This window comes from Zalophus californianus, chromosome 17 (genome assembly GCF_009762305.2).
Source record: "Zalophus californianus isolate mZalCal1 chromosome 17, mZalCal1.pri.v2, whole genome shotgun sequence".
NCBI classification, from domain to species: Eukaryota; Metazoa; Chordata; class Mammalia; order Carnivora; family Otariidae; genus Zalophus; species Zalophus californianus.
In genome coordinates, this window is record NC_045611.1 from 304,852 (window position 1) to 328,914 (window position 24,063).

General features: G+C 51.9%; 2 protein-coding genes across 14 annotated transcripts in view; one reads left to right on the forward strand and one right to left on the reverse strand.

The window, feature by feature from the left end:
• The window catches only part of FANCA (FA complementation group A), a 60,269-nt gene extending 51,237 nt beyond the window's left edge, over positions 1-9,032 (forward strand). Inside the window, exons 34-44 of one of the 9 annotated variants that reach the window (XM_027617098.2) lie at positions 881-940; positions 1,071-1,175; positions 1,940-2,052; positions 2,880-3,018; positions 4,036-4,110; positions 4,307-4,523; positions 4,978-5,053; positions 5,300-5,456; positions 5,576-5,668; positions 5,868-6,009; positions 6,947-9,032. In XM_027617098.2, the coding sequence (XP_027472899.1) occupies positions 881-940; positions 1,071-1,175; positions 1,940-2,052; positions 2,880-3,018; positions 4,036-4,110; positions 4,307-4,523; positions 4,978-5,053; positions 5,300-5,456; positions 5,576-5,668; positions 5,868-5,975 (1,143 nt within the window). In that variant the 3' untranslated portion in view covers positions 5,976-6,009; positions 6,947-9,032. Of the gene's footprint in view, positions 1-880; positions 941-1,070; positions 1,176-1,939; positions 2,053-2,389; positions 2,563-2,879; positions 3,019-4,035; positions 4,524-4,977; positions 5,054-5,299; positions 5,512-5,575; positions 5,683-5,867; positions 6,010-6,946 lie in introns of those variants that run through there. The other 8 variants (XM_027617097.2, XM_027617099.2, XM_027617100.1 and 5 more) reach the window with 8 other exon arrangements.
• ZNF276 (zinc finger protein 276) lies at positions 5,997-24,048 on the reverse strand. 5 transcript variants are annotated; one of them, XM_027617110.2, is made up of 11 exons: positions 23,250-23,470; positions 18,785-19,088; positions 18,395-18,441; positions 17,854-18,300; positions 16,638-16,716; positions 15,341-15,424; positions 9,634-9,744; positions 9,491-9,566; positions 9,056-9,173; positions 6,678-6,777; positions 5,997-6,602 (listed from the first exon to the last, which is right to left on the reverse strand). In XM_027617110.2, the coding sequence occupies exons 1-11, from the start codon at positions 23,449-23,451 to the stop codon at positions 6,356-6,358; spliced, it is 1,815 nt and encodes a 604-aa protein (XP_027472911.1). In that variant the 5' UTR covers positions 23,452-23,470; the 3' UTR covers positions 5,997-6,355. The 5 variants fall into 5 exon arrangements, with proteins under 5 accessions (XP_027472911.1, XP_027472912.1, XP_027472914.1 ...); XM_027617111.2 differs by lacking the exon at positions 23,250-23,470 and adding an exon at positions 23,932-24,048 and having other exon boundaries at positions 5,998-6,602; XM_027617113.2 differs by lacking the exon at positions 23,250-23,470 and adding an exon at positions 22,968-22,986 and having other exon boundaries at positions 5,998-6,602.
• Positions 24,049-24,063: the final 15 nt, after the last annotated feature.

Here is a 24,063-nt window from a genome sequence, read left to right on the forward strand (position 1 = left end):
GGCTGCTGTGTGCCCAGCCCTCCTCCCACAGCTGGAGCCGGGGCCGGCGAGGTGCAGAGACCAGCTGTGGCTCCCTTCCTCCAAAGCTCCAGTCCCCTTCTAGAGCTTTCCTCGACGTTCAGCCGTCAAGATCCATAAAGTCTTGCAGACCAGGCATCTCCAGTTCTTGCCAGTTTTCACGTTTCAGTCACACAGAAGCCGGTGGTGCTGACAAGACTGCCATTCCCACCGGTCGGCCCTGCTTCCTTCTGTTGTACACACTGTTGTCAGGTGCTCCATCATCTTACCCAGAAAGACCAAAGCCTGCATGCATCCAGTCAGGGTCAGTGAGGGCACCAGGAATAAGCACGTCCTACACACTTCAGAAGAGCTTCTACTCCTGAAGGTGTTTTTCCAGTTTTTAAAAAAAATGCACAAATACAACTAGAGATTGAACTAAGGTTCCATTCAGTGACACAGGGCTTTAAACGGTGACTCAGAAAGCAGGAGAGATGAGACTACATGTTCCTTGGGTTCTTAGCAAAGGCTGTTTTCCTTAACGTTGTCAGAAGGGCCCGTGAAGGCGGGCAGAACAGAGAACCCAGAGCTGGGGAGGCCGGTTGCCATCCCAGCAACGGGGCCATTGGGGAGTGCGTGCCGGCCTCCTGCCCTGTGTCGGGGCTGAAGCGGGCAGGCTGGGGGATCTCGCTGCACAGAGGAGCCGCACGGATCTGGCAGTGAGACGCCAGATCCTGGGCCAGCCATGCGGGTGGACGTGAAGCCGGACCTCCGTGGTCAGCAGTGGCACCATGAGCACAGCTAAACCCTGTCAGCACACACTGCCTCCGCTCCCACCCCTGCCCCACTGGTTCCTTTCTCACTGGCCTGTGCTCTTTTGCAGAGAAACTTCTGCTCCCATGGAAGTGCTCTGACCCATGACATCACCGTCCACTTCTTCAGGGTAATTCTGTTGCCCCCAGCACCTCCCACCACCTGGCCGGACCTTCATAGCCAGTGGTGCTTTGAAGCCCTGGTGCCTTTTAGGAGCGGGGTACACATGCAAACCACTGAGCTTCTGGCATCTCCTGCAGGGGCTCCTCAGCGCCTGTTCACAAAGCAGAAACCCCTCCCGGACCGCAGACCTGATCCTGACCGCGTGCCAGACTGAGTGCCCCATAGTTCTGACCTCTGCTCTGGTAGGTGCAGCCACCTTCTTGGGGTGCGCCCAGGGCTGGCACAGGGACTGGGGGCCCAGGGCAGCATCCTGGTTCTTGTCATTGAGGAGAAAATACATGCGGAGAAGTGGGGGGTAGAGCGAAGCCATCAGCAGGGAGGATGACGGGCTTCCCTGCCCACGCCTGCTGGACAACAGTGTCTGGGTGTTGCTTCACTCTGGTTCTGCGTTGGCTGAAGGTGAACCCTAATTGCCTGAGCGCCCCGACTTGGGCTCCGCCTGTTGTCTTGACAGACAACCATCTCGGGACTGGAAGAGAGGCGGCCCAGTCCCCTGCCGCCCGGCCCTCACGTGGGTGGGGGTTTCCCTGGGGGGGCCTTTGCTGGCTTTTCTGGCGTCCTGACGACACGCAGCTCTCCCGGCAGCCGTAGGACTTGAGCTGCCACGCACCCCCCCCGAGTGTTCGGCTTTACATGTAGTCTGTGGCTCATGTGGGTGGAATTCAGCGCAGAAGTTACTATGTGTGTAGAACACCAGTTCTCAGTGGGGACGTCTGTGTCCTCTACAGAGGAGGAGGACATAGCTCACGGAACTGCCTTGAACCTGAAACCGAGTACATGACACACTACTTCAGTAGGACGCACTGGGTGAACATGAGCCGTGCTGCCGGTGTCAGCACATCTCCCGTGGTCACTCCAGGGTTCCACATCTTGGCTATAGGGACCGAAGAGGGTCCAAGTATAGCCTCCCCTGATCTGCTTACTGGTGATCTTTCTCTTCTGGAAGTTGTGGTGGCCACGCCTGGAGCCCGAACTTCGCAGCCGGTGGACGAGATGTTTCCAGGGCCCACTGCCCCAAGAGCTGCAGAGGCTGTGGGAGGCCCAGCAGTTTGGCAGGAGGTGCGTGCAACAAGGGGAGGAAGCACAGATGTTCTTTAGGACCTGCTCTAGGTTCCACCTCCATGAGTACCTTGGGGATGGCGGACAGAGGCCTTAGGGCAGGCTGGGCAGGACCCACATGGAAGGGAAGGGACAGACCTGACCTGGCGGGTCCCTGCCCAGCTTTCCGCCCCACCTGCCCCTCTTCTGGGCCCAGGCCTGGCAGTGCCAGCATCACGCAGATGTGTGTGAGAGCCAGGTCCTGGCCTGCCCAGCTGGCCGTCTCCGGCACGTGCTGGTTTGGGGGAGAGCTGTGGTCCCCCATCCGGCCTCCTTTTATCCCTGTGCACGGCTACAGTGTCTGGAGTGCTCAAAATCCCAGAAAACAAGGAATGCCAACTGCTACGTTATATTCCACTGGTTTTTGGCCTGTTTTTAACCTGCTGGGACACCTGAGCACCACACTGCGGTCACAGCAGGGACTGAGGAGGACTGGACCCAGAAGCCAAGGGTCTGAGTGGTGGGCTCCAGGTGAGAGTCCCGTGTCCCACGACCTCCCTGCAAAGCTTGGGCAGTCGGGACCAGGTGTCCCGGTCAGGCCCTACCTGCTCCTCACATCCATGGCACAGAAGCATGTTAGGGAAACTGGAGACTGGACCCTAAACCGGGAAGGAGGCTGACACCGGGCTCTAGGTCCCTATGCCGGGCCAGGGGTGGTTAGGGACGCAGACCTTGTTTCTGTGGACTCTAGAGGCCCTCGCTGCCCCAGCTGAAGGTGGGCAGGGCTGGTGGCTTTCCACCAGGATGTGGTTATGAGGCTCCTGTGGTGACGCCTCTCTGTCTCCTAGCTGCCTCTCTCCTGACTCGGCGTCCCCCCCACCGGGCCCGGCCTGGGTCTCTGCTGCTTCACTCCACTTCGCAATCCAGCAAGCCGGGAAGAACAGCATCAAGAGCCAGCTAGAGAAGCTGGACTGCCAGAGAGAGGAGGCAAGAAACGAAATTCTTTCACTTCTTTCTTTGCTACCAAGTTTGTTTTTAATCAGTGTTCTGATCAGCTGAGTTTCTCAGGGTTCACCTAATGAACGGTGCTTTTCCAAGAACAGACAGGAAGTATGGCATTCTTCTGACTTTATTAGGAAGTAGAATTTATCAGGCTTATAGGTTTTATAGTATTTCACTCTCAAGTTTACTGGTAGAATATCTTATGTGTTTCACTTTTGATTTTGCTTAGCTTATTTTTATCCTCCCTAAACCCAAGGCAGGGCTGTCATCAGCTGCCCCATGGGACCTTCTTTGTCCCTGTTCCTACAGCCTTCGCTCCCTCGTCTCTCCCCCAGCTAAACCATTTACAAACTGAAAAGTCAACCTGTCAGCTCAGGACATATAGTCCTGCCTGAGCTTTTTGGTAATGTAATGTAAAAAAAAAAAAAAACAAAAAAACCCACAGGGGAGATTCTTTTAGGTTTGTTTTTGTTCAAAGTGATTTCAGTGGCCTCAAGCCTCCTAGGCCTGTGTGTGCTGAGGAAAGGTGTCCAGACACCCCAGCCAACCTGGGTCCACTCCAGGGGGTTGGGAAGAGGTGGACCCCTGCCTCGGGTCAGGAGGGGGCCTGTGCATTCACCTCTAGAGATTTTACAAACACCCTTCTAGACAAGGAGCCCAGGGGTGGGGCTGGGCCAGGGGTGGCTCGCTGCACCAGACTGAGGTACTGGCAACTCGCACACCATGGACACCCTCAGCCACAGCACAGTTCTTCCCTGTGGTCACTTTTCCCAGCTGTGTTTCAAGGCACATATAAAATGATGCAGTCTGTACGAATTTATTCTCAAATTACCTCTTTAAAACTTTTCTTTCCTGAGAAGATCCACTTAGAGGAAAGATTGATGTCCTCTGCCTATACATGTTTGGTCAAAGAACAGTGTCTGCATTCCTTACCTAGAATTACTTTTTGAGGGTATAGCCTGGGTGGTTTCAATGTTCTAAAGGCACTGGTCTTATTTGCAGCTGCTGGTTGTCCTGTTTTTCTTTTCCTTAATGGGCCTGCTTTCATCACATCTGACCCCACACCTAAGACATCAGGTAAGGTGACCCTTTCCCACCTCCCAGACCTCCCTCCTCAGGCTTTCTGGGAGGAGGGCCTTGGAACCTTTGTATTGAAGGGCTCCTCGGGAGTCTTGTGCTTGCTGAAGCAAGAACCCCTTGGCCCTGGGCCTCTCCTTCGAGGTCTGCATTTCAGAACCTGGGCACAGGGATCCCTGACCTGTTCCTCCTACAGTCACCATTCAAGACTCAACAGAATGAGCAAAGGCTCCCTTCTGGGCTGGAGGTCACCCCTCCCCCCGCTGTGTGCCTGTCTGTGCGGTCAGCCTCCCTCTTCTGTGGGCCACAGGCTGTGGACTCCCTGAAGGCTTTGGACATATGTGCGGAGATCCTGGGGTGTTTGGAGAAGAAGAAGGTGTCCTGGCTGGTGGTCTTTCAGTTGACAGAGACAGGTGAGACAGCACTGAGACTTGGTAGCAGGGCACAGCCTGTGTCTGTCCCGGTTACCAGCCGTCTACTGGAACACAGGTGATCCGCCAAGGCAGGCTGCAATCCCCACTTTTTATGTAGTCCTTCTTCAAAAATAACTTTCCAATGGTTAAGTATGAACCCCTGGGCCTTAATTTACTGACTCATTTTTCCAAGTCTGTCTTCTTGCTAAGTATATAAACCGTATTTTAGGCTAAATGCAGTACGAACTCATCTAAACAACGAAAGAGTTGAGTGGCGTGCTGGGGGACCCGGGGTGGCGCTGGGCCATCATGGGGGGATCTACCCCCCAGGCTCTGCCCTCCAGCCTGAGGACACCACCACCCCTCCCAGCCAGGCACCTGAGGTCTCCTGAACGTGCTGATCTTGGGGTGGGGAGGTGGCCACAGAGCTAAGCCTAACCCCCTTTGGTTGCAGAGGGTGGCCTGGGGCATGTTCTCCTCCGCCTGGCCCCAGATCCATACATCAGGCTGCTGCCGTTTGCCTTCTACAGGTAACTGCACCTGTTGCTCTGGTCAGTGTCGTGACGCGCTCTCAGCGGAGTTGCTCCCCCGGGGGGTTGTGTGTGGTCAGAGGAGGGGTCACCCCAGCCCAGTCCTCTACCAGTATCACTGTGGGTCGCCCTCCAAACGGGAAAGATGCCTGGAACTTCATTCCTCAGATGAGTCGCTGTTCAGTGCTGACGGCCACTCACCTCTGTTCGATCTTGGGAGTCACGAGGCATCTTTCTCACTTTCAGCCTTCTCTCCTATTTTGATGATGACGCCGTCCTGAGGGAAGATGCCTTCCTGCATGTTGCTGTTGACATGTACCTAAAGCTGATCTGTCTCTTCGTGGCTGGGGAGACAAGTGTGGTCTCGGCTCTAGCCGGCAGGAGCCAGGTGCTCCAGGGCCAGGCAGGTGACACAGCTCACAGACCCGTGCAGCCAGCTCTCCCGGCAGAGTGAGCAGGTGGGGGCATCGTGACCCTCACGGTATACACCCTGACCTCTGTCTCTGCCTGTCCTCTCTCTAGGGTGACCCTGTAGGCTTGATAACAAAAGCTCGTCATTTTCTGCTGCAATTGATACCTAGGTGCCCAAAAAAGAGCTTCTTGAACATGGCAGAGGTAACACCCAGATGCTTGCTTTGGCGTGTGCGGACACGTTAAGAGTGTTGAAGTTGCAACACCTCAAGTAAAACGAGAATCCGGTGTCCGACACTTGCACTGTGGCCACTTACCTGCTAGGCTCCGGTCGCCAGCTCCCCGTCCTCAGGCCCTGGTGTCTGGGGGCTGCACTGGGCTGAGCACAGCTGTTTTCCTGCAGCTGCTGGCTACCAGTGGACACTGTGACCCGGAAGTGAGTGCCGCCCTCCGGAGCAGACAGCAGGTGCTGCCCGATGCTGACCTCTACCGGGAGCCCCATCTCTTCTGACTGGACCCTGCGCAGTGCACAGCCCAGCTCCTTGGTAAATAATTTATTACAAGCATAACATGGAGCTCTTGCACTAAAAAGTGGATTACAAATCTCCTTGATTGCTTTAGTGGGGAATAGGAATCAATTATTTAAAATCCATCTGGCCCCGAGTCATTCAGTTTTTGTAGGAAAATGCTGGTCCCAGAGTGGAGGCTGGAAAGGCTATGTGAGTTGCACACTGAGCCCATGTTCACCATACTGCAGATCAGTGCCCTCCTGACACACAGGTGGGGGGGGTACAGCATGGGGGCTCCAGGGGAGCGAGCGAGCAAAGCTGTGCTGTCAGGTTGCGTATGAGGAACTACTGAAACTGTCTTAACCTCATTTACCACGGGAGTTCAGGTAGGCTCGGGCTTCACGGCCTGGCCCTCAACAGTCCCGGGTGGTGGCTCCAGGGGCAGGGCCTTGTCCTGGGTCTGCGTCAGAGGGTGGACCATGGACATGTGCACATTGAGGTTGTGGGCCTTCTCGAACCGCCGGCCACACTGGTCACAGGCAAAGTCCAGCTCAGTCTCAGCCTTGTGTTTAGTCATGTGGTACTTGAGGGATGCTCTCTGCCGGCACTGGAAGCCACAGACTTCACACCTGGGGGACAGGGTCAGGTGAGCAAGGGCATGGGGGCCAGTGTGGCCATGAGAAGGTGCCCATCCCCACACTTACTGCAGAGGCTTGGCTCCTGAGTGGCGCATCTGGTGGACGAGAAGGTGCTTCCGTTGCTTGAAGGTCTGTCCACACTCATCACAGATATAGTTCCGCACCTCTGTGGACCAGAGATGCAGTAAGCACAGGAGAAATGCCCAGCCCTCCCACAGAGCACGGGGGCCTCAAGTGGTGTTTCCTCACACTCAGGGCCCAAGCAAGGGGCCTGTGCAAACCCAATTTTATTAAGAGATGGAAAACATTTCTAATACAAAACTTTTTGTTAACAGAGTGCTCCAAATTGCTTAAAAATGCCACCTGGCTGGGACTTCATCAACTATGTACATTTGAAGCCTGTTTTCTTAAAGAGAAACTTTACATCTATTTATTTGAGTAAAAATTCTTAGAGGAAGCCACATCAATAAAGCTCCATAGATCACTACTGCCACTTGGCAAACAAATTTCTTAACACTCTTGAACAAAAACTGAACAGTCAGTTCTACTCCTGGACCTGGGCTTGGGGTGGTGGCCAGGAGCTTCTTCCTCCCTGCCATCCCACCTGCTCAACTACGAACGCCCACACAGACTGGCTTTCTCCCCTCCTAGGTACAATGCACCCTTATAGTTTACAGTCTGTCCTCTTTGGTGTCTTAAAAAAAAAACTGCTACTGGTTAGGACCATTGGCGTCTGAATTGAGACACAGCTTGAAGACCCAATTTAAGGGAATTGTTTGTGTCAGGAGATGTCCAAGAAGGCTCAGAACAAAACACACAGGAAAATGGTTTCACAGTGAAACCAACCAATAAATCTGTCCAACAATAAAACGGACAAATCTGGGTAAAAAAAGTAAGTAACTTTCTATAGTAAGGTATTTTAACAAAAACAAGCCCAATTCCCGTTCAGGGATAAACAGAGATGCACTCCACTGGTCTTTTAAAGGGGGTGACGCCAGTTCAGGAGAGCAGCTCTGTGGAGAGAAGCAGCGGGTACGGGCGTCAGTGCACGTGCAGTTCTTGTGCTTCTAACGCAGGTGGGAGGGATCGTGTCGTTAAAATTAGAGGGGAATCAAAATTGTGAGGAATGCACACGAGCCGGGGGTTGAAATACGTACGCAGAGAATGGATGGGGGAGAGGAAGAGGGCCCTAGGCTCACCTCGTTCCACAGACACTACTTAGGTAATTACCACATCATCCCAAATGCCCCAGAAACCGACCTGAAGACTGGCAGAACGAATTCCACAAGTAAAGGTAGAGAGAGGGAGGGAGTCACTTTTGTGGAGAAGAGCAAGAGACTGACTAAGCTCACAGGGAAAAGGGATTCCCACAGCAGCTGGCTTGGAAGGCCAGGGGGGCTGAGGGGCTGAGCGTCCCCGAGTCCTTGCAGCCACGGGGGCTTCGAGCCTGGAGTTGTAACGGTCAGCGGGCTTGTCTCAGGGGCACAGCCCAGAGGGCACGGTGCTGCTCTTGGGGAGAAGGCAAGCAAACAGCCCGTGGACATACACGAGTATCTGTGTCCGGGGCGCACGGGGGCCGGTGGAGGTCATTTGCTCGTCTCAGAGGGCGTCCCAGAGAGACCCCTCCAAGAACAAGGAGCAGCAGGTTCCCTTTACCTCCCCCGCCCCTCAGCATAAGCACAGGGCCAACTCGGGAGCCAGCAGAACACAGACCACAGCGCCCCCTCACACCCGAGGACCCCCCCCTTCCCGTCCCCTCTGGCCTCAGTCCCAGCCCAGCAGGGCCCTTCTCCCAGAAGACCGGCCCAAAGCCCTGCTCACGCCACGTTCCCCAGCCCCGGAGTTGCGGAGGCCGTGGCGACGGGTCTCACTCACGAACAGACCAGAGCATAGCTGGTTGAAATGCACCATATTCAGACCAAACGCGGCCCACAACAGGCAGAGAGAGCCTCTACAGATGAGTGGCCTGAAGGCTAAAGTGTCCAGGACACGAGCAGGGCACAGCCCACACGCTGGAGACACTCCCCGAAGCGCCGGGCCCTCCAGGACTTCGTCAGGCCACGACCCCCAAGAACACACGGAAGTAGGCACAGAGACGCAACAGGAGAACCAACAGGAAGAGTAAACCCTCAAGTGCGGATGATGCTTGTGCGTGGGGGTGCTTCCTGTCTTCTCTGTGCTTGCTTTTTACAATTTCTACAATGAGCATGGGTTACTTTTATAATCGAAAAGCATATAATGTTACTTTTTAAAAGTAATGATAAAACCACCACAATAAACCTGCAGAAAGGCACTGGGATTTCTTCATTGTCAGTTCCACAGCCCATACTAACGATCTGCAAGGCACCAAAACACAGCCCCAGGCCTCTTTGAAGGGTGTCCAGCCCCCATCAGCCACCCACGGGGACTGTGTATGTGGGACTGTGGGAGAACAGGGCATGTACCTGTGTGGATGAGCTTCACGTGACGCTGCAGATAGCGATCGATCATGAACACCTTGTTGCAGCCAGGGTGGGGGCAGGGCCTCTCCCGGACCTCCTCATGGTGCTCCTTTATGTGCTTCTGCGGGACAGACGGCAAGACCATGAGTGCCTGGGCCAGGACGTTTCCCCCGATCACACAGCACATGCCTCCCACGGGTCCTACACGGCACTCTCAAAGGAAGAGACCCAACCATTCCTCACTCAACAAGAAGTGGGTGCTTCTCCCAGGAGTGGAGGGCTCACTTCTTGGCCCATGGCTGCTCAATTCTCCATTCACCCAGGCTCACATGAGTCCCTGGGGACAAGTCTACACGCGGCTCTCCAGAAACATCTGGTCCTCCTGGTTGGCCACGCACAGAAGGCAGCCCCTGGCGCCAGGGCGGTGCCCCTTCTCACCTTCATGCCATCGGCCCCTCGGTACACAGCCGTGCAGCCCTGGTAAGGGCACTTGTAGATGGTGGGTAGCTCCTCCCTGCAATGCAGAGCACACATGGAGCTGCTGCCCCGACGGGCGAGCCAGCCCTCTACCCAGGCCTCACCTCTCACAGCGGAGCTTGTTCTTCCAGCCCGGCTTCGGTCCAGGCTTCTTTCGGATTTTTGGTTCTTCAGACTTCTTGGCTTCTTTGCTTTCACTCTTTTTACCAGACACCCTGTGAGGGCAAAAAAAAAAAAGATGGTGGGGTGAGGAAGAGATGTAATCAGATTCAGTGCTGTTTCTGATCTCTGTTGCATATGTTTCTCACTTTTCTTCATGCTTCTCTCTCCTCAAACAGGAGAGGTGGGGTTTTCCTCAGGCTTCCATGGCAACCTGAGTCTCAGTGCTCACTGGCTGGCTTCAAACTGACCTTAGCCATCAGAGCTAGACCCCATAGGAAAGGCAGAGGCTCTGTACTACCACCCCGGGAAGGCAAGGTGCAGGGCTACAGAGTGGGTTTTCAGGACTGAAACTTCACTCCCTCAACACCAAAACCAAAAATTATTATTTGGAGACATCATGTTAAATGGTGGAGTGGGGAAGCTTTAGGGGTCAGTCCTTCCATCAAAACAACCCGTAGGCTAGAAAAGATCAGAATCGACAATTCTGGAACCTGATGGGAGGTGCACAGCAACAAGGCGGGGGCTCAAAGGGAGACGTGTGTTCCTGGGAGGGAGCTATGTTGTTCCACCGGCTGCCATCCCTGCTCCTTAGTCCTGCTGCTGGGGCCAGGGTGGGCAGTGGGGCCCTTTTATTCAGTCTGATGGGTCCTTAAGGACCAGTTCAGATGCACCAACCTCCCCCTGTGGTGTTTAGTGAAGATTTTTAAAGAGACATGGGGCAACCTGGGTGGCTCAGCTGGTGAAGTGTCTGCCTTCGACTTAGGTCATGATCCCAGGTCCTGGGATCGATCCCCGCGCTGGGCTCCACCCTCAGCGGGGGGCCTGCTTCTCCCTCTTCCTCTGCCCCTCCCCCTGCTCGTGCTCTCTCAAAATCTTTAAAAAAGTACAATATAAAGAGAAATGTACACTTTTTCCCCCCTTTTCAGATCCAGACATTTAAGGAAAACTGCCAAAAACAGAAGGGAACTTTTTAGGGCATTATATGACAAGCCTGTACCTAACATCATCCTCAATGATGAAAGACTGAAAGTTTTCCCCTAAGGTCAAGAACAAGGCAAAAAGATGCCCATTTTCGCCACTGCTATTCAACACAGTATCAAAAGTTCTAGCCACAGCAATTAGGCGAGAAAAAAGGGATAGGGATCTAAGTTAGAAAGAAAACTACCTATATGCATAAATAACATGATCTCATATGTAGAAAACCCTGAAGAATCCACACACACAAAAATAAATTCAGCAAAGTTGCAGGGTACATAATCAACACACAAAAGGCAGTTCTACTTCTACACGTTATAACAATGAACGATGCAAAAAAAAAAATATATAAAAAAAAATTCATTTGTAATAGCATCAAAAATAATAAAATACTCACGAATAAAGTTAACCAAGAAGATGAAAGACTTATACACTGAAGACTATTAACACTAAATTTAAAAACACCTCAATAAGTGGGAAAACATCTCATGTTTATGGGTTGCAGGATTAATATTAAGATGGCAATACTTCTCCCAAAGCAATCGACAAACCCTATCAAAATCTCAGTGGTGTTTTTGGCAGAAACAGAAAAAGCAATCCTAAGTTTAACATGGAATTTCAAGGGATACTGAATAGCTAAATAAGTCTGAAAAACAAAGCTGGAGGACTCACACGTCTGATTCCAAAATTTATTATAAAACTACAATAATCAAAACACTGTGGTGCTAGTAGAAAAACAGACATACAGACTAAGTGAAGAGAACTGAAAGGCCAAAAATAAACCCCTCACAAGAACCATCAACTGATTTTTTGACAAGGGTGGCAAGACCACTCAATGGAGAAAGGACAGTCTCTTCAACAAAAGGTGCTGGGAAAGCTGGATGTCCATGTGCCAAAGAATGAATGTGGATCCCTACGTTATTCCATATACAAACATTAACTCAAATCAAAGACCTAGGAGCTTAACCTATCAAATTCTTGGATGAAAACATGCCTTTGGATTTGGCAACAGTTTCTTGAACACGACATCAAAGGCAAAGCAACACAGGGCTCCTGGCTGCCTCAGTCAGCAGAGCATGCGACTCTTGATCTCAGGGTTGTAGTTTGAGCCCACGTTGGGCATAGGGATTATTAAAAAAAAAAAGGCAAAGCAACAAAAGTAAAAACAGGTAAAATGGGCTTCAAAATTAAAATTAAAAACTTCAGGGGCACCCGCGTGGCTCAGTCGTTAAGTGTCTGCCTTCGGCTCAGGTCATGGTCCTGCGGTCCTGGGATCAAGCCCCACGAGCCTGCTTCTCCCTCTCCCCCTCCCCCTGCTTGTGTTCCCTCTCTTGCTGTGTCTCTCTCTGTCAAATAAAATCTTAAAAAAAAAAAAAAATTTAAAAACTTCTGTGCACCAAAGGAAAGTATCAAGGGAATGAAAAAGATAATCCACTGAATGGGAGAAAATGTACCTACAACTCAATAGCATAAAGACAAAACAAGTTAATTTAAAAATGACCAAAAATAAATAAAAAGAATCATTTAAAATCTGAAAAAAAAAAAAGGGCAAAGGACTTAAATAGACATTTCTCAAAAAAACATAAGCATGTTAAAAGATGCTCCATCATCACTAATCACTTAGGAAATGCAAACCAAAATGACAATGGGATACTACTTTACACCCAAGAGGATGAATACTAAAAAGGAAAACAGGTTTGAATCACTCTATTATATGCCTAAAACTAATATAACACTGTTAACCATACTAAAAATTAGAAAAAAGAAAATGGCCACTGTGGAACGCAGTATGGATGTTCCACAGAAAATTAAAAATATGTACACATGAAACTAAGAGAACATTGTATGTTAACTGTACTGGAATTACAATTAAAAAATAAAAAATAGAAATAGAGTATGAGGGGTGCCTGGGTGGCTCAGTTGTTAAGCGTCTGCCTTCGGCCCAGGTCATGATCTCAGGGTCCTGGGATCGAGCCCTGCATCGGGCTCCCTGCTCCACGGGAAGCCTGCTTCTCCCTCTCCCTCTGCCCTTCCCCCTGCTTGTGTTCCCTCTCTTGCTGTTGTCTCTCTATTTATTTATAAATAAATAAATAAAATAATAGAATAGAATATGATCCAGTATTTCCACTACTGGGTATTTATCCAAACAAAAAGAAAACACTAATTCAAAAAGATACGGGTACCCCATGTTTATGGCAGCACTATTTACAATAGCCAAGACATGGAAGCAACCCAAAGTTTCCAAGATGAATGGATAAGAAAGATGTGGTATATATATAACCGAACATTAGTCAGCCATAAGGAAGAGTGAGTTCTTGCCATTTGCGACAACATAGATGGACCTAGAGGGCATTATGCCAAGTGGATTAAATCAGGGAAAGAGAAATACCCTGTATTTTACCTATGTGTGGAATAAAAATCAAACCAACAAAAGCAGAAACAGAGCCATCAAGAGAGAACTGATGGTTGTGGGGTGGGGGGCATTCATTCCACTTAAGGAATGAGGGATGAAGGTAAAGCGTAGAGAATATAGTCAATGTACTGTTAACAGAGCTACAGGATGACAGGTGGGCAACTACCAGTGATGAGTACAGCACAATGTACAGAACTACTGGGTAGTGACTATGTTGTGTGCCTGATACTAACACTGCATGTCTACTCTACTTCACTTTAAAAATAAACAAAATAATGGGGTGCCTGGGAGGCCCAGCCTGTTGTTAAGTATCTGACTCTTGATTCTGGCTCAGGTCATGATCTCAGGGTTGTGAGATCCAGCCCCACGTAGAGCTCTGCGCTGGGCATCCTTCTGTAACCCCCCTCAGCTCTTTCTCTCTCTCTCAAACAAAAACAAAACAAAAAACCCCACAAAAACAAATGTCAAAACGAAAAACATGGAAAATTAACAATGTTGACAAGGATTTGGAGAAATTGGAACCCTTGTACGTTGTTGATGGGAATGTAAAATGGTACAGCTGCTATGGAAAACTATAAAGCAGTTCCTCAAAAAGTTAAATAAACATAGAACTACCATATGACCCAACAATTCTACTTCTGGGTACACCCAAAGAACTGAAACAGGGACTCAAACAGATACTTTTCTTTTTTCTTTTTAAGGAGGCTCCACAATGCAGGCCTTAAACTCCCGACCCTGAGATCAAGACCTGAGCTGAGATCAAGAGCTGGACGCCTAACCGACTGAGCCACCCGGCGCCCCTCAAACAGATACTTGTAGGCCAGTATTCATAACATTATTCACAATAGCCAAAAGGTAGAAACAACCCAAAATGACAGAAGAATGGATCAACAAACTGTGGTCTATCCATACAACAGAATACATTCAGGCATAGAAATGAACAAAGTTCTGATACATGTTACAACACAAATGAATCTAAAAAACATTATGTAAAGTGAAGGAACCCTATCAAAAAGGACAAACATATTTCCACTTCTATGAAGTGCCCTGATGTAACCAGATTGGCGGCTGCCAGAGCCTGGGAGAGGGGGAAGAGGGAAGTCATTACTTAATGGGTAGAGAGTTTCTACTTGGGACGATGAAAAGTTTAGAAATAGTGGTGATGGTTGTACAGCACTATGAATGTACTTAATGGCCACCGAATTAACTGTACATTTAAAAATGATAAAATGGGGGGCACCTGGGTGGCTCAGTCCCCAGCTGAGGACCCAGACAGGCATGTCTGCTAAAAGTCACACGGACCAGGGCTGCTCAGAGGCCCTGTCTAGGTTTCCAGTTGTGATTCACATTGTAGCACCCGAGGAGCCATGTGGCCACAAGGTCTGAGTGTCTCTGTGGGCACAAAGGTGAACCCAGAGCTGTGGCCAGCCCACTGCCACCTGGTCCTACCTCCTGTAGGGCATGACTTCTGTTTCTCTTTCCATAGCCATGTCAGAACTCAAAGGAAAAAAGTAAGTCAGGTTTGCTTTTTAATCTTTGTGCTGTGTTTTCTTGGCTGACGGTGTGGTGCTCCTGTGTTTCCATTCTACCGCGAAACGCTCAGTAATAGCCAAGTGGGGCAGCGACTAACTACAGGCATTCTGGGTGTTCCTGGGCACAAGGTTGGGAGGAAAGTGACACAAGTACACATTAGCCTTCCCTGCCAAGATCCTATATCCTGAGAGAAAACACAAACCCCTGAAAAGGGAAGGTTGAGACAAGGCCACAGAGGCAACTCTAATAAGGAAGTGATGTAGAAATCAGTGCCAGAGGCAGATCTGAGAGCAACTGCAGGGCTGGGTCCCTGAGCCTCCAAGGACCTTGGCCAGAAGCAGAAAGAAGTGTAGGGTAGAGGTTCCTGCAGGAAATCAGAGGCTGACACGGCAGACACTACTGTGGTATGACTGAGGGCAGAGCTGGCAGAAGGGAAGGCAGGGAGCTCCCAGAATGAGGCTGAGTTACATCCACAGGCCCTGCCACTCTCACAAGACACGGAGACCAGGTCCCAGCTCACTCAGAAGCCACACTGCACTGTGTGGTCAGGCCAAAGAGCAGCAGGAAACAAACGTGCTAAGCAAGGGCAGACTGGGAAGTAGAAGCCTTCATTCCCTGTCCCCACTACTCCCACCCAGTGACCCTACCAGCCAGACATAGGTTTCCAGGTTACCCAGTGATGCCACTCCCAGACCCCAGGGACATGCAACAAGACTGCCCCCCCTTACTTCTTTTCTGGGTAAGGCTCAAAGGATTCGTCCGAGGACTGGGTATTCTGCTTCTTGTCATTTTCGTCTTCACTCAGGATGTCCCTAGGGAAGAAGAGAGAACCTTTAGCAAAGGCTTGTGGGGTGTGACAGATCCAATGACACTTCCTATCTAAAAACACCATCAAATCTCCATACTCCATGTTTTAGCTCTCCTAAAAAGGTCTTAGAAACCTAAAACCCCCAAATCTCTGGATTCCTCTCCTGACAGAAAGGGCAGGCCAGCAAAATGACGATTCCCCAGAAGCCACACTCCTCTCACACCAGGACCCTGAACTTGGAAAGAACCTCTCTATGGGGCCCCAGGTAGCACATGAAGACCTCAAGGAGGTAGGCTTCTCAGAAAGTGGATTTTCAAACTATGAGTTAACTATTTCCCATAACTGTGAGCACCTATCCAGCTGACCGGTCAGCTGCTGGCCACTGCAAAGGTCACAAAGGCCAGGAAAAGATCTGTGTATCTGTAAACTTTACCCTAAAGCATGAATTCAGTCTCTATAGGGCACTGGACAGAGACAGGCTGGTACACCATGGCCTTCCCCTGCAGGCTGTCACCTGTCCGGACAAGAAAGACTCAAGGCTGGCTGGTGGGCTAAAGGACAACCTGTGACCACTCCTGGTCCCGGAGGTGTTTTTAGCACACCTACTTGGGTTCTTCCAGCATCTCAGTCATTTTTCATTGACACCCCACTGGAGTTGAGCCAAAAATCATACTGTCCTCCTACTTGTCTGGATGAGGGTACTGCATTCCAACCACAGCTTATGGGGAAAGGGTGTGAAGGCCAGCTGGTGTGTGGCTGCCACCATGAGTGGTTCTCAGCTGACAAGGAGGTGGCCCAGGAGCGAACAGTCCCTGATAGTGCCCTTTCCAGGGCGGGTTGTCCTCCAGCACAGAACCTCTGCTCCAAGTCACAATCATGTCATGACAAAGGGCCAGAGACTGACTTCCTGTTTCAGTAACATCTACGGCTGGCACAAAACCACACCCTTGAAGGAGACAAGCCAGCAACAGCAAAGGAGCGACCACGGGACTCTAATTTCCACACCACCCTGGTTGTGCTCCCCCTGCAAATGCCTCAGGCTGGGGGGCCCTCTGGATCAGGAACAAGAAGCTTAGAAGCACCCTCGGCCACTCGTCTCCTTCCCACCGAGAGAAGGAGAGGGTCCTGGCCAGGACACGGACAGGGAGCACAAAGGTTGGCGGAGTTTGGTTTTCCAAGGAGGAATTTTAGGCTATTTAAACCCACTCTTCTCTCACCCCTCAGAAAGGTCACTGAACTCGTCTTTTACCCGATCATCCGAGGTTGAAGATGGAACCTGCTTCTCACCCAACCGCCCTGAGAAACAAAGAACAAGGCTCCTGTTACCAACACGGAGCACAGGCAGTGCTCCCCAGCGAGGAGGCATGCACCTGTCTGACAATGGAGCCTTCCTTGCAGGGAGCCTGGGGTCCTTCAACCTTAAATCCCACCCACCTCCCAGTCCCATCCCCCATAAGGTTCCTGCATAACCAGACCGACCACCCCCACGACTAGCACAGGCATGGGCAGCACCAGGCATCAGAAACCCTAGCCGACAGTCCACATCAGCAAGCCCAGCCCTTCCTAGAGGTTTAGATCCAGTCGTTTTGCAGTGGGACGACTCACACTTTGTGGATGTTCCAGGACGTTTAAAAAAATCATCGTTAGCAAAGTATTGCATGCCATGCACAGCTGAAAAAGCCAAGCAGTTCTAAGAACGTCTGACACAATTCCCTTCTCCCTTCCCAGCATTTGTGCACCTCCATTTCTCTGAACTATTTAGGTAGCTACACTTTTTTTTTCTGGGTAGTTACACTTTTAAAAAAGTGCCACCGAGAGCTCGGACACAAGAGCAGCCAAGTGCTGTGCACAGACAGGCGCACAAACGGAGGCTGAGAGAAGCAGGGGGGGAAGCGAACCCAGCCACCCTAACACAAAGTCAGTCCATCAACAGCTACACCCCAACCACAGCACTGTGGGATCGGGTCCCAAACAAGGGCCTGTGTTTCCTCTTGGCCAGCTGGCAGAGGGGCCTGTCTACATGAGTCCCACTGGGATGTCACCGGGGTGCTGGCTGAGACCCAGGGAATGACCTGCAGCTGGAACAAAACAGCCTCGGAGGCAGCAGCTGCCCTCTTCCCCCACGTCCCACAACAAGGACCCCATTCTTCTGCCTCCCTCGGCCCCCTGGCCCCAAGCAGGCTTAGTAAGGAAGACCAGATGGCAGGCGAGCATGCCTTTACAGAAACTGCTGGAATTGGGTCCTTAACCCCTCCCTGCTGTCAGATGCCCAGGAGGAGATGCTAAGGCCGGCTCCCCCTCATTTCTCCCTGAACCCCTGCACACAACACCATGACCACCGCCCACAACAATGCAGACATCTACTTCCTACTGAGGGCCCTGCCTGGTTCAAGACTAGGAATCCTGGTCTAACAGCCCAGAGGAGCCTCCTACCTGGGGCCCCACTTGAGGGGAAGCTTGGCTGAGGTGGGGGGCTCAGCCCAGGCCCTACAGGGATGACATCTGAAGGAGGCTGGGCCATGTCCGTGCTGGGCAGTGTCTCGGTCTCGGCTGGAACTGTGGTTGCTTTGCCCTGGGAGCTCTGAGGGGCAGCCCCAGTGGGGTTGGATCCCCGATGCTGGGTGAGCCACGGGGCCATCTCCTTGTCCCATGTCCACTTGACTGCCAATGCACTGTCCAGCAAGAGGGCCCCGCAGCTGGAGTCGGCGTCCATGGTATAGTCGTGGCCCTGGTCACAGCCCCACACGGCTTGGATAACACCGCAGTATTCGGAGGACAGTGTCCTCTGGAGGTTAGGCAGGGCCCCACAGCTGGCTGCGTGTCCATGCACCCATGCCACCAAGTCACGTAGGCCCTGGGGGCTCGAAGTGATCAGGTCCACTGAGGAAAGGCACAGAGACGCCACACCCATGGCCAGTCAGCACCCATCCCACCTCGAGCCTACCCACGCACCACACAACAGGGGCACACTCACCCAGACACGCTCCCTCCTCTGCCCCTGGTGGGGGCTGGGCACCAACCCTGCAAAGGATCAGCATGGCCGTGAGTGGGGCTAGCAGTGAACAAGATGCAGGCTCACCAGATCCCTTTCATAGGCCACCTCTCCCACATGCAGTTTGAAACTGCTCTTCCAAGGGCTGTCTCCTTACACTCAGAGCCCTTCGTGGCCCTTACCTCCCTCAAGCATGTCTGTCCATCTCCCTGACACCAGTCACACTGGTGCTCACACATGTCTGCTGCTCCAGCATGATGTGTCTCCCCACTGCAGAGGCTCCCCCCAGCACTCCCTGTGCCTAGAACAGCCCCAGCGTGCAAGGTGCTTGGCCCCTGAATGCCCACCAAAGAACGAAGGAGGAACGCCTACTTTGTGCAAGTCTTCCGGTGGCCCGTCGGGGAGACGTTGACTCTCTGCAGGAAGGACTTGAGGAGGCCATGGCACTGGTAGAACTGGGTGTGGCAGTTCTTGCAGACAAACTGAGACAGAGCTGGGTCCTGGTGGACGGCCACACCCAGCAAGTGCTGGAAGTCCCTGATGAAAACTCGCTCCCCTGGGGGTGGTCTGTCTGAGCTCTCCCCAGGTGCCCTGCCAGAAATGCTGCGGAGACTCCGTGAGGAGAACTTCCCATGGCAGAGGCGACAGTGCCCCATTGCAAGAGCCCGGCCTGTTCCTGGGCAAGCACAGGAGACATTAAGTCAGCTGGTAAGGCTGCTCGCTGCACAGGGCATGGAAGACACAAGCTCCTAGGAAGTGAGCAACGCGGCCCCAGGGGAGGTGAGACCCATGCTCTGCCGTCCTCGCAGCTCCCCAAGTGGAGAATAACCCTCCATGGAGCTTCCCCATATATACCCCTTAAACACAAGCCCACACCTGCACCAAAGGCAGGGCTCTGGCTCTGGGCTCCCAGTTGAACATAAAGACTTTTGGGAGATGTGCTCAATGGAGGGCCTTATGGTCCAGAAAACCTTTCAGAGAATTCTAAGTGCTTCTACAACAAGGCCAGAATTACCCTCATAACAAAACCAGACAAGGACACCACAAGAAAAGAAAATTACAGGCCAATATCCCTGACAAACACAGCTGCCAAAATCCTCACCAAAACATTAGCAAACCAAATTCAACAACACACTAAGAGGCTCATATACCATGATCCGGTGGGATTTATTCCAAGGGTACAAGGATGGTCCAACATCCACAAACCAATCAACCTGATACATGTTAACAAAACAAAGGATGCAAATCATATGAGCATCTCAACAGATGCAGAAAGTTTCTGACAAAATTCAATGCCCATCGTGATAAAAATTCTGCAACAAAGTGGATATAGAGAGAATGTACCTAAACATAATACAGGTGACAGATAACAAGCTCATAGCTAACATTATACACACAAGTGAAAAGCAAGAAGCTTTCTTCTCAGATTAGGAACAAGACAAGGATGCCCACTCTCACCACTTTTATTGAGCATAGTGCTGGAAGTCCAAGCCAGAGCAATTAGGCAAGAAACATAAGAAACATCCAAATAGGAAAAAAGAAGTAACAAACTGTCTCATTTGCAGATAATATGGCATTATATATGGAAAACCCTAAAGACTCCATCAAAAGACTCTAAGAATGCTAAGAATGAAAATTCGGTAAAGTTGCAAGACACAAAAATCAATAATGAACTATCAGAAAAAAAAATTAAGAAAGCAATCCCACTTACAAATGCATCAAAAAGGGGGTGCCTGGGTGGCTCAGTTGTTAAGTGTCTGCCCTGGGCTCTGGTCATGATCCCAGGGTCCCGGGATCGAGTCCCGCATTGGGCTCCCTGCTCAGCAGGAAGCCTGCTTCTCCCTCTCCCCCTGCTTGTGTTCCCCCCCGGTCAAATAAATTAATTTAAAAAATGTATCAAAAAGAATAAAACACCTATGAATAAATTTAACAAGGAGGTGAAAAACCTACACACTGAAAACTACAAGACACTGATGAAAGAAAGTGAAGACACAAATAAATGAATATTCTGCGCTCGTGGATTAGAAGAAAACTATTAACATGTTCATGCTACACAAAGCCATCTACAGATTCAGTGCAATCCTGATCAAAATTCCAATGGCATTTCTCCCAAAAATAGAACAGTCTTAAAATTTATACGAAATCACAAAAGACCCCAAATAGCCAAAGCAATCTTGAGAAAAAACAAAGCCAGAAGCGTCACATTTCTTGATTTCAAACTATATAACAAAACTACAGTAACCAAAACAGTATAGTAATGACATAAAAACAGACAGACAGATTGATGCAACAAAAGAGAACCCAGATATAAACCCATGCATATAAGAGGTCAATTAATTTACAACAAAGAAGGCAAGAATATACAATGGGGAAATGATAGTCTCTTCAATAAATGGGTGTTGGGAAACTGGACAGCCACATGCGAAAGAATGAAATTAGGCCGCCAACTTAAATCATAAACAAAAATAAACTCAAAATGGATTAAAGACCTAAATGTGAGACCTAAAACCATAAAACTCCTAGAAGAAAACACCGGCAGTAAATTCCTTCTCCTCAGTCTTGGTGATGATTTTTTGGATTCAACACTGAAAACAAAGTCAACAAAAGCAAAAAATAAAGAAGTGGGACTACATCAAACTGAAATGCTTCTGTACTGCAAAGAAAACCATCAACGAAATGAAAAGGCAACCTACTGAATTTGGGAAAATATTTGCCAATTATATATCTGGTAATGGATTAATACCTAAAATATATAAAGCACTAATACAACTCAAAATAAAAAACACAATCCAATTAAAATACAGGCAGCACGGGAGCCTGGGTGGCTCAGTCAGTTAAGTGTTTGACTTGATTTCAGCTCGGGTCATGACCTCAGGGTTGTGGGATCAAGTCACTTGGCAGGGAGTCTGCTAGTCTCCCTGTCCCCCTGCTCGCTCTCTCTGTCCCTCTCTCAAATAATTTAATAAATCTTAAAAAAAAAAAAAGGCAGATCCAAACAGTTGTGTTTCAAGAGAAGACATACATACAGATGACTAACAAGTACATGCACAAGTACAAGTGTACAAGTGCTCAACATCACTCATCATCAGGAAAAGGCAAATCAAAACTATAATGAGCTATCACCTCACACCTGTTAGGATGGCTATTATCAAAAAGACAAAATAATAGGGGCGCCTGGGTGGCTCAGTCGTTAAGCGTCTGCCTTCGGCTCAGGTCATGATCCCGGGGTCCTGGGATCGAGCCCCGCATCGGGCTCCCTGCTCCGCGGGAAGCCTGCTTCTCCCTCTCCCACTCCCCCTGCTTGTGTTCCCTCTCTCGCTGTCTCTATCTCTCTGTCAAATAAATAAATAAAATCTTTAAAAAAAAAAAAGAAAAAAGAAATAACGAGTGTGTAAGGATGTGGAGAAAAGGGAACCCTTGGGCACTGTTGGTGGGCATATAAACTGGTACAGTCTCTATGAAGGTTCCTCAAAATATTAAAAATAAATCTGCTGCGGGGGTGCATGGGTGGTGCAGTAGGTTGAGTGTCTGACTCTTGGTTTCGGCTCAGGTCATGATCTCAGGGTCATGGATGTCGAGCCCCGTGTGGAGCCCAGTGTCGGGCTCCCTGTTCAGCTGGGAGTGTGCTTCTCTCAGTCGCTCTGCCTCTGCCTCGGCCCCTCTCCCTCCTCGAGTACTCTCTCTCTTGCAAGCACGCACGCTCTCTCTAAAATAAATAAGTCTTTTTAAAAAATAAAAATAAAACTACCATTTGACCCAACAATTCTACTTCTTGGTATTTATACAAAGGAAATGAAAATGGTAACTCATAAACATACATACACCCCCATTTTCATTGCAGCATTATTTACAATAACCAAGGTATGGAAACTACCTAAGTGCCCACTGATTAATGAACGCACAAAAAGTGAGGTGGGTGTGCGCGCGCGCGCGCGCGTGCACACTGGAGTATTATTCAGCCATAAAAAAGGACACCCTGCATCTGTGACAACACGGACGCACCTTGAGGATATTACGCTAAATGCAATGAGTCAGACAAGAAAAGACAACCACCCTTCCATTTCACTTACGTGTATAACCTAAAAAAAGCAAAACAACAACAAAACCTCCCGGAGCGCCACTGGTGGCGGCCAGGGGTGGCTGGCAGGGGAGGGGCGGGGGAGGGCGGTCAAAGGCGCACGCTTCCAGCGGTAAACGACGTCTCAGGTCACGGTGCCCACCGTTACGAACACCGATCCGTGCGTCTCAAAGTGCCTGCAAGTCCTCATCGCAAGAAAAAACACCCGCAACTGTGTCACGACAGGCGTTCCCCGACTCACCGTGGCGATCCCGCACAACGGACGTCAAACAGCCAACCGTCAACCGCTGCAAGCCCAAACTAACACCGGGTCGCGGGCTAATTCCACGGAACACTTCTAAATGAACACTTCACTCCTCCCACGGCCCGCCGGCCTCGGGGAGACGCTGCCCCCACCCTCCGTGCCCCCGGGGGGCAGCCAGGCGCCGAGGGGCACAGTGCCCCCACCACGGCCAAGAGCACGCGCGCAGGTGGCACCTGCCAGGCGAGGGGCTCCGGCCCGGGACCCAGCCGCTTCTGCCTCGCGAAGACGAAACGGAAAACGCGCCCTGGGAGCCGCGCCTGTCCGACGGCAGCCCCGCCAGCGCCGTGACCTCACGACGGGCAGTGGGCACCGAGGGGTCAGCCGCCCCGCGAAACAGCACCCGGGGCTGGCCGCCCGCAGCCCTCGCCCGCGGGGACGCCCCGTCGGCGGAGCGGCCCAGGGACGCCGAGGGACCCCCGGCTCCGCCCGCCACCCGGCGCCCCGGCCCGACCCACCTGCCTCGTCGGCGCCGTCCTCGCCCGGGTCCCCGCGGGCGCGCGCCAGGCCCCAGCCCAGCCGCGCCGCCACCAAGGCCGCGGCCTCGTCCACGCTCGGCCCGCTGCGGGCCGGGCGGCCTCGGGTCCGGCCGCCGCCGGAGCCCCCGCGCTGCCCCGCCGCCCCGGGCGACAGGAAGCGACCGAGCCGGTCCCGCTTCATGGCGGCAGCCGCGGCTACAGCCCGGCCCCGGCGCTCCGCCCCGCTCGGCCCCGCTCGGCTCGGCCCGGCCCCGCTCGGCTCCACTCGGCCCTATCCGGCCCGGCTCGGCCCGGCCCGGCTCGGCCCGGCCCGGCCCGGCTCGGCTCGGCTCGGCTCGGCTCGGCCCGGCCCGGCTCGGCTCGGCTCGGCTCGGCTCGGCTCGGCCCGGCCCCGCTGCGTGGGCTGGGCCCGGCCTCTGCGCCGGGTTACGTCCTGCTCGGCCCAGAGCCTCGCGCGTCCGCTCAGCTGGACAGTGCTCGTTCGTCTCCGCTCGACTCCGCCGTTCGGCCCCGTTCGGCTCCCTGGAAGCGGGGCGGGGCGAAGAGGGAGGGGCGGGGCGGCGAAGGGAAAGGCCAGGAGAGGGGGCAGGGGCGGCCCGGCAGGGCCCCGGCGTTTGGCATGGCACAGACGTGGAGTGCGGGTGCCGACTGTTACACTTACGCGCTCGCAGCTACTGCGTGAGGCTACCTGAGAGCACCGCCGCCCCTCCAGCCTCGGGAGCCCAGCGCAAGGAGCGGCGGGGCCGGGGCCGCCGGAAGGACAGCCGCGCCGGCCCCGCCCCTTCCGGCGGTC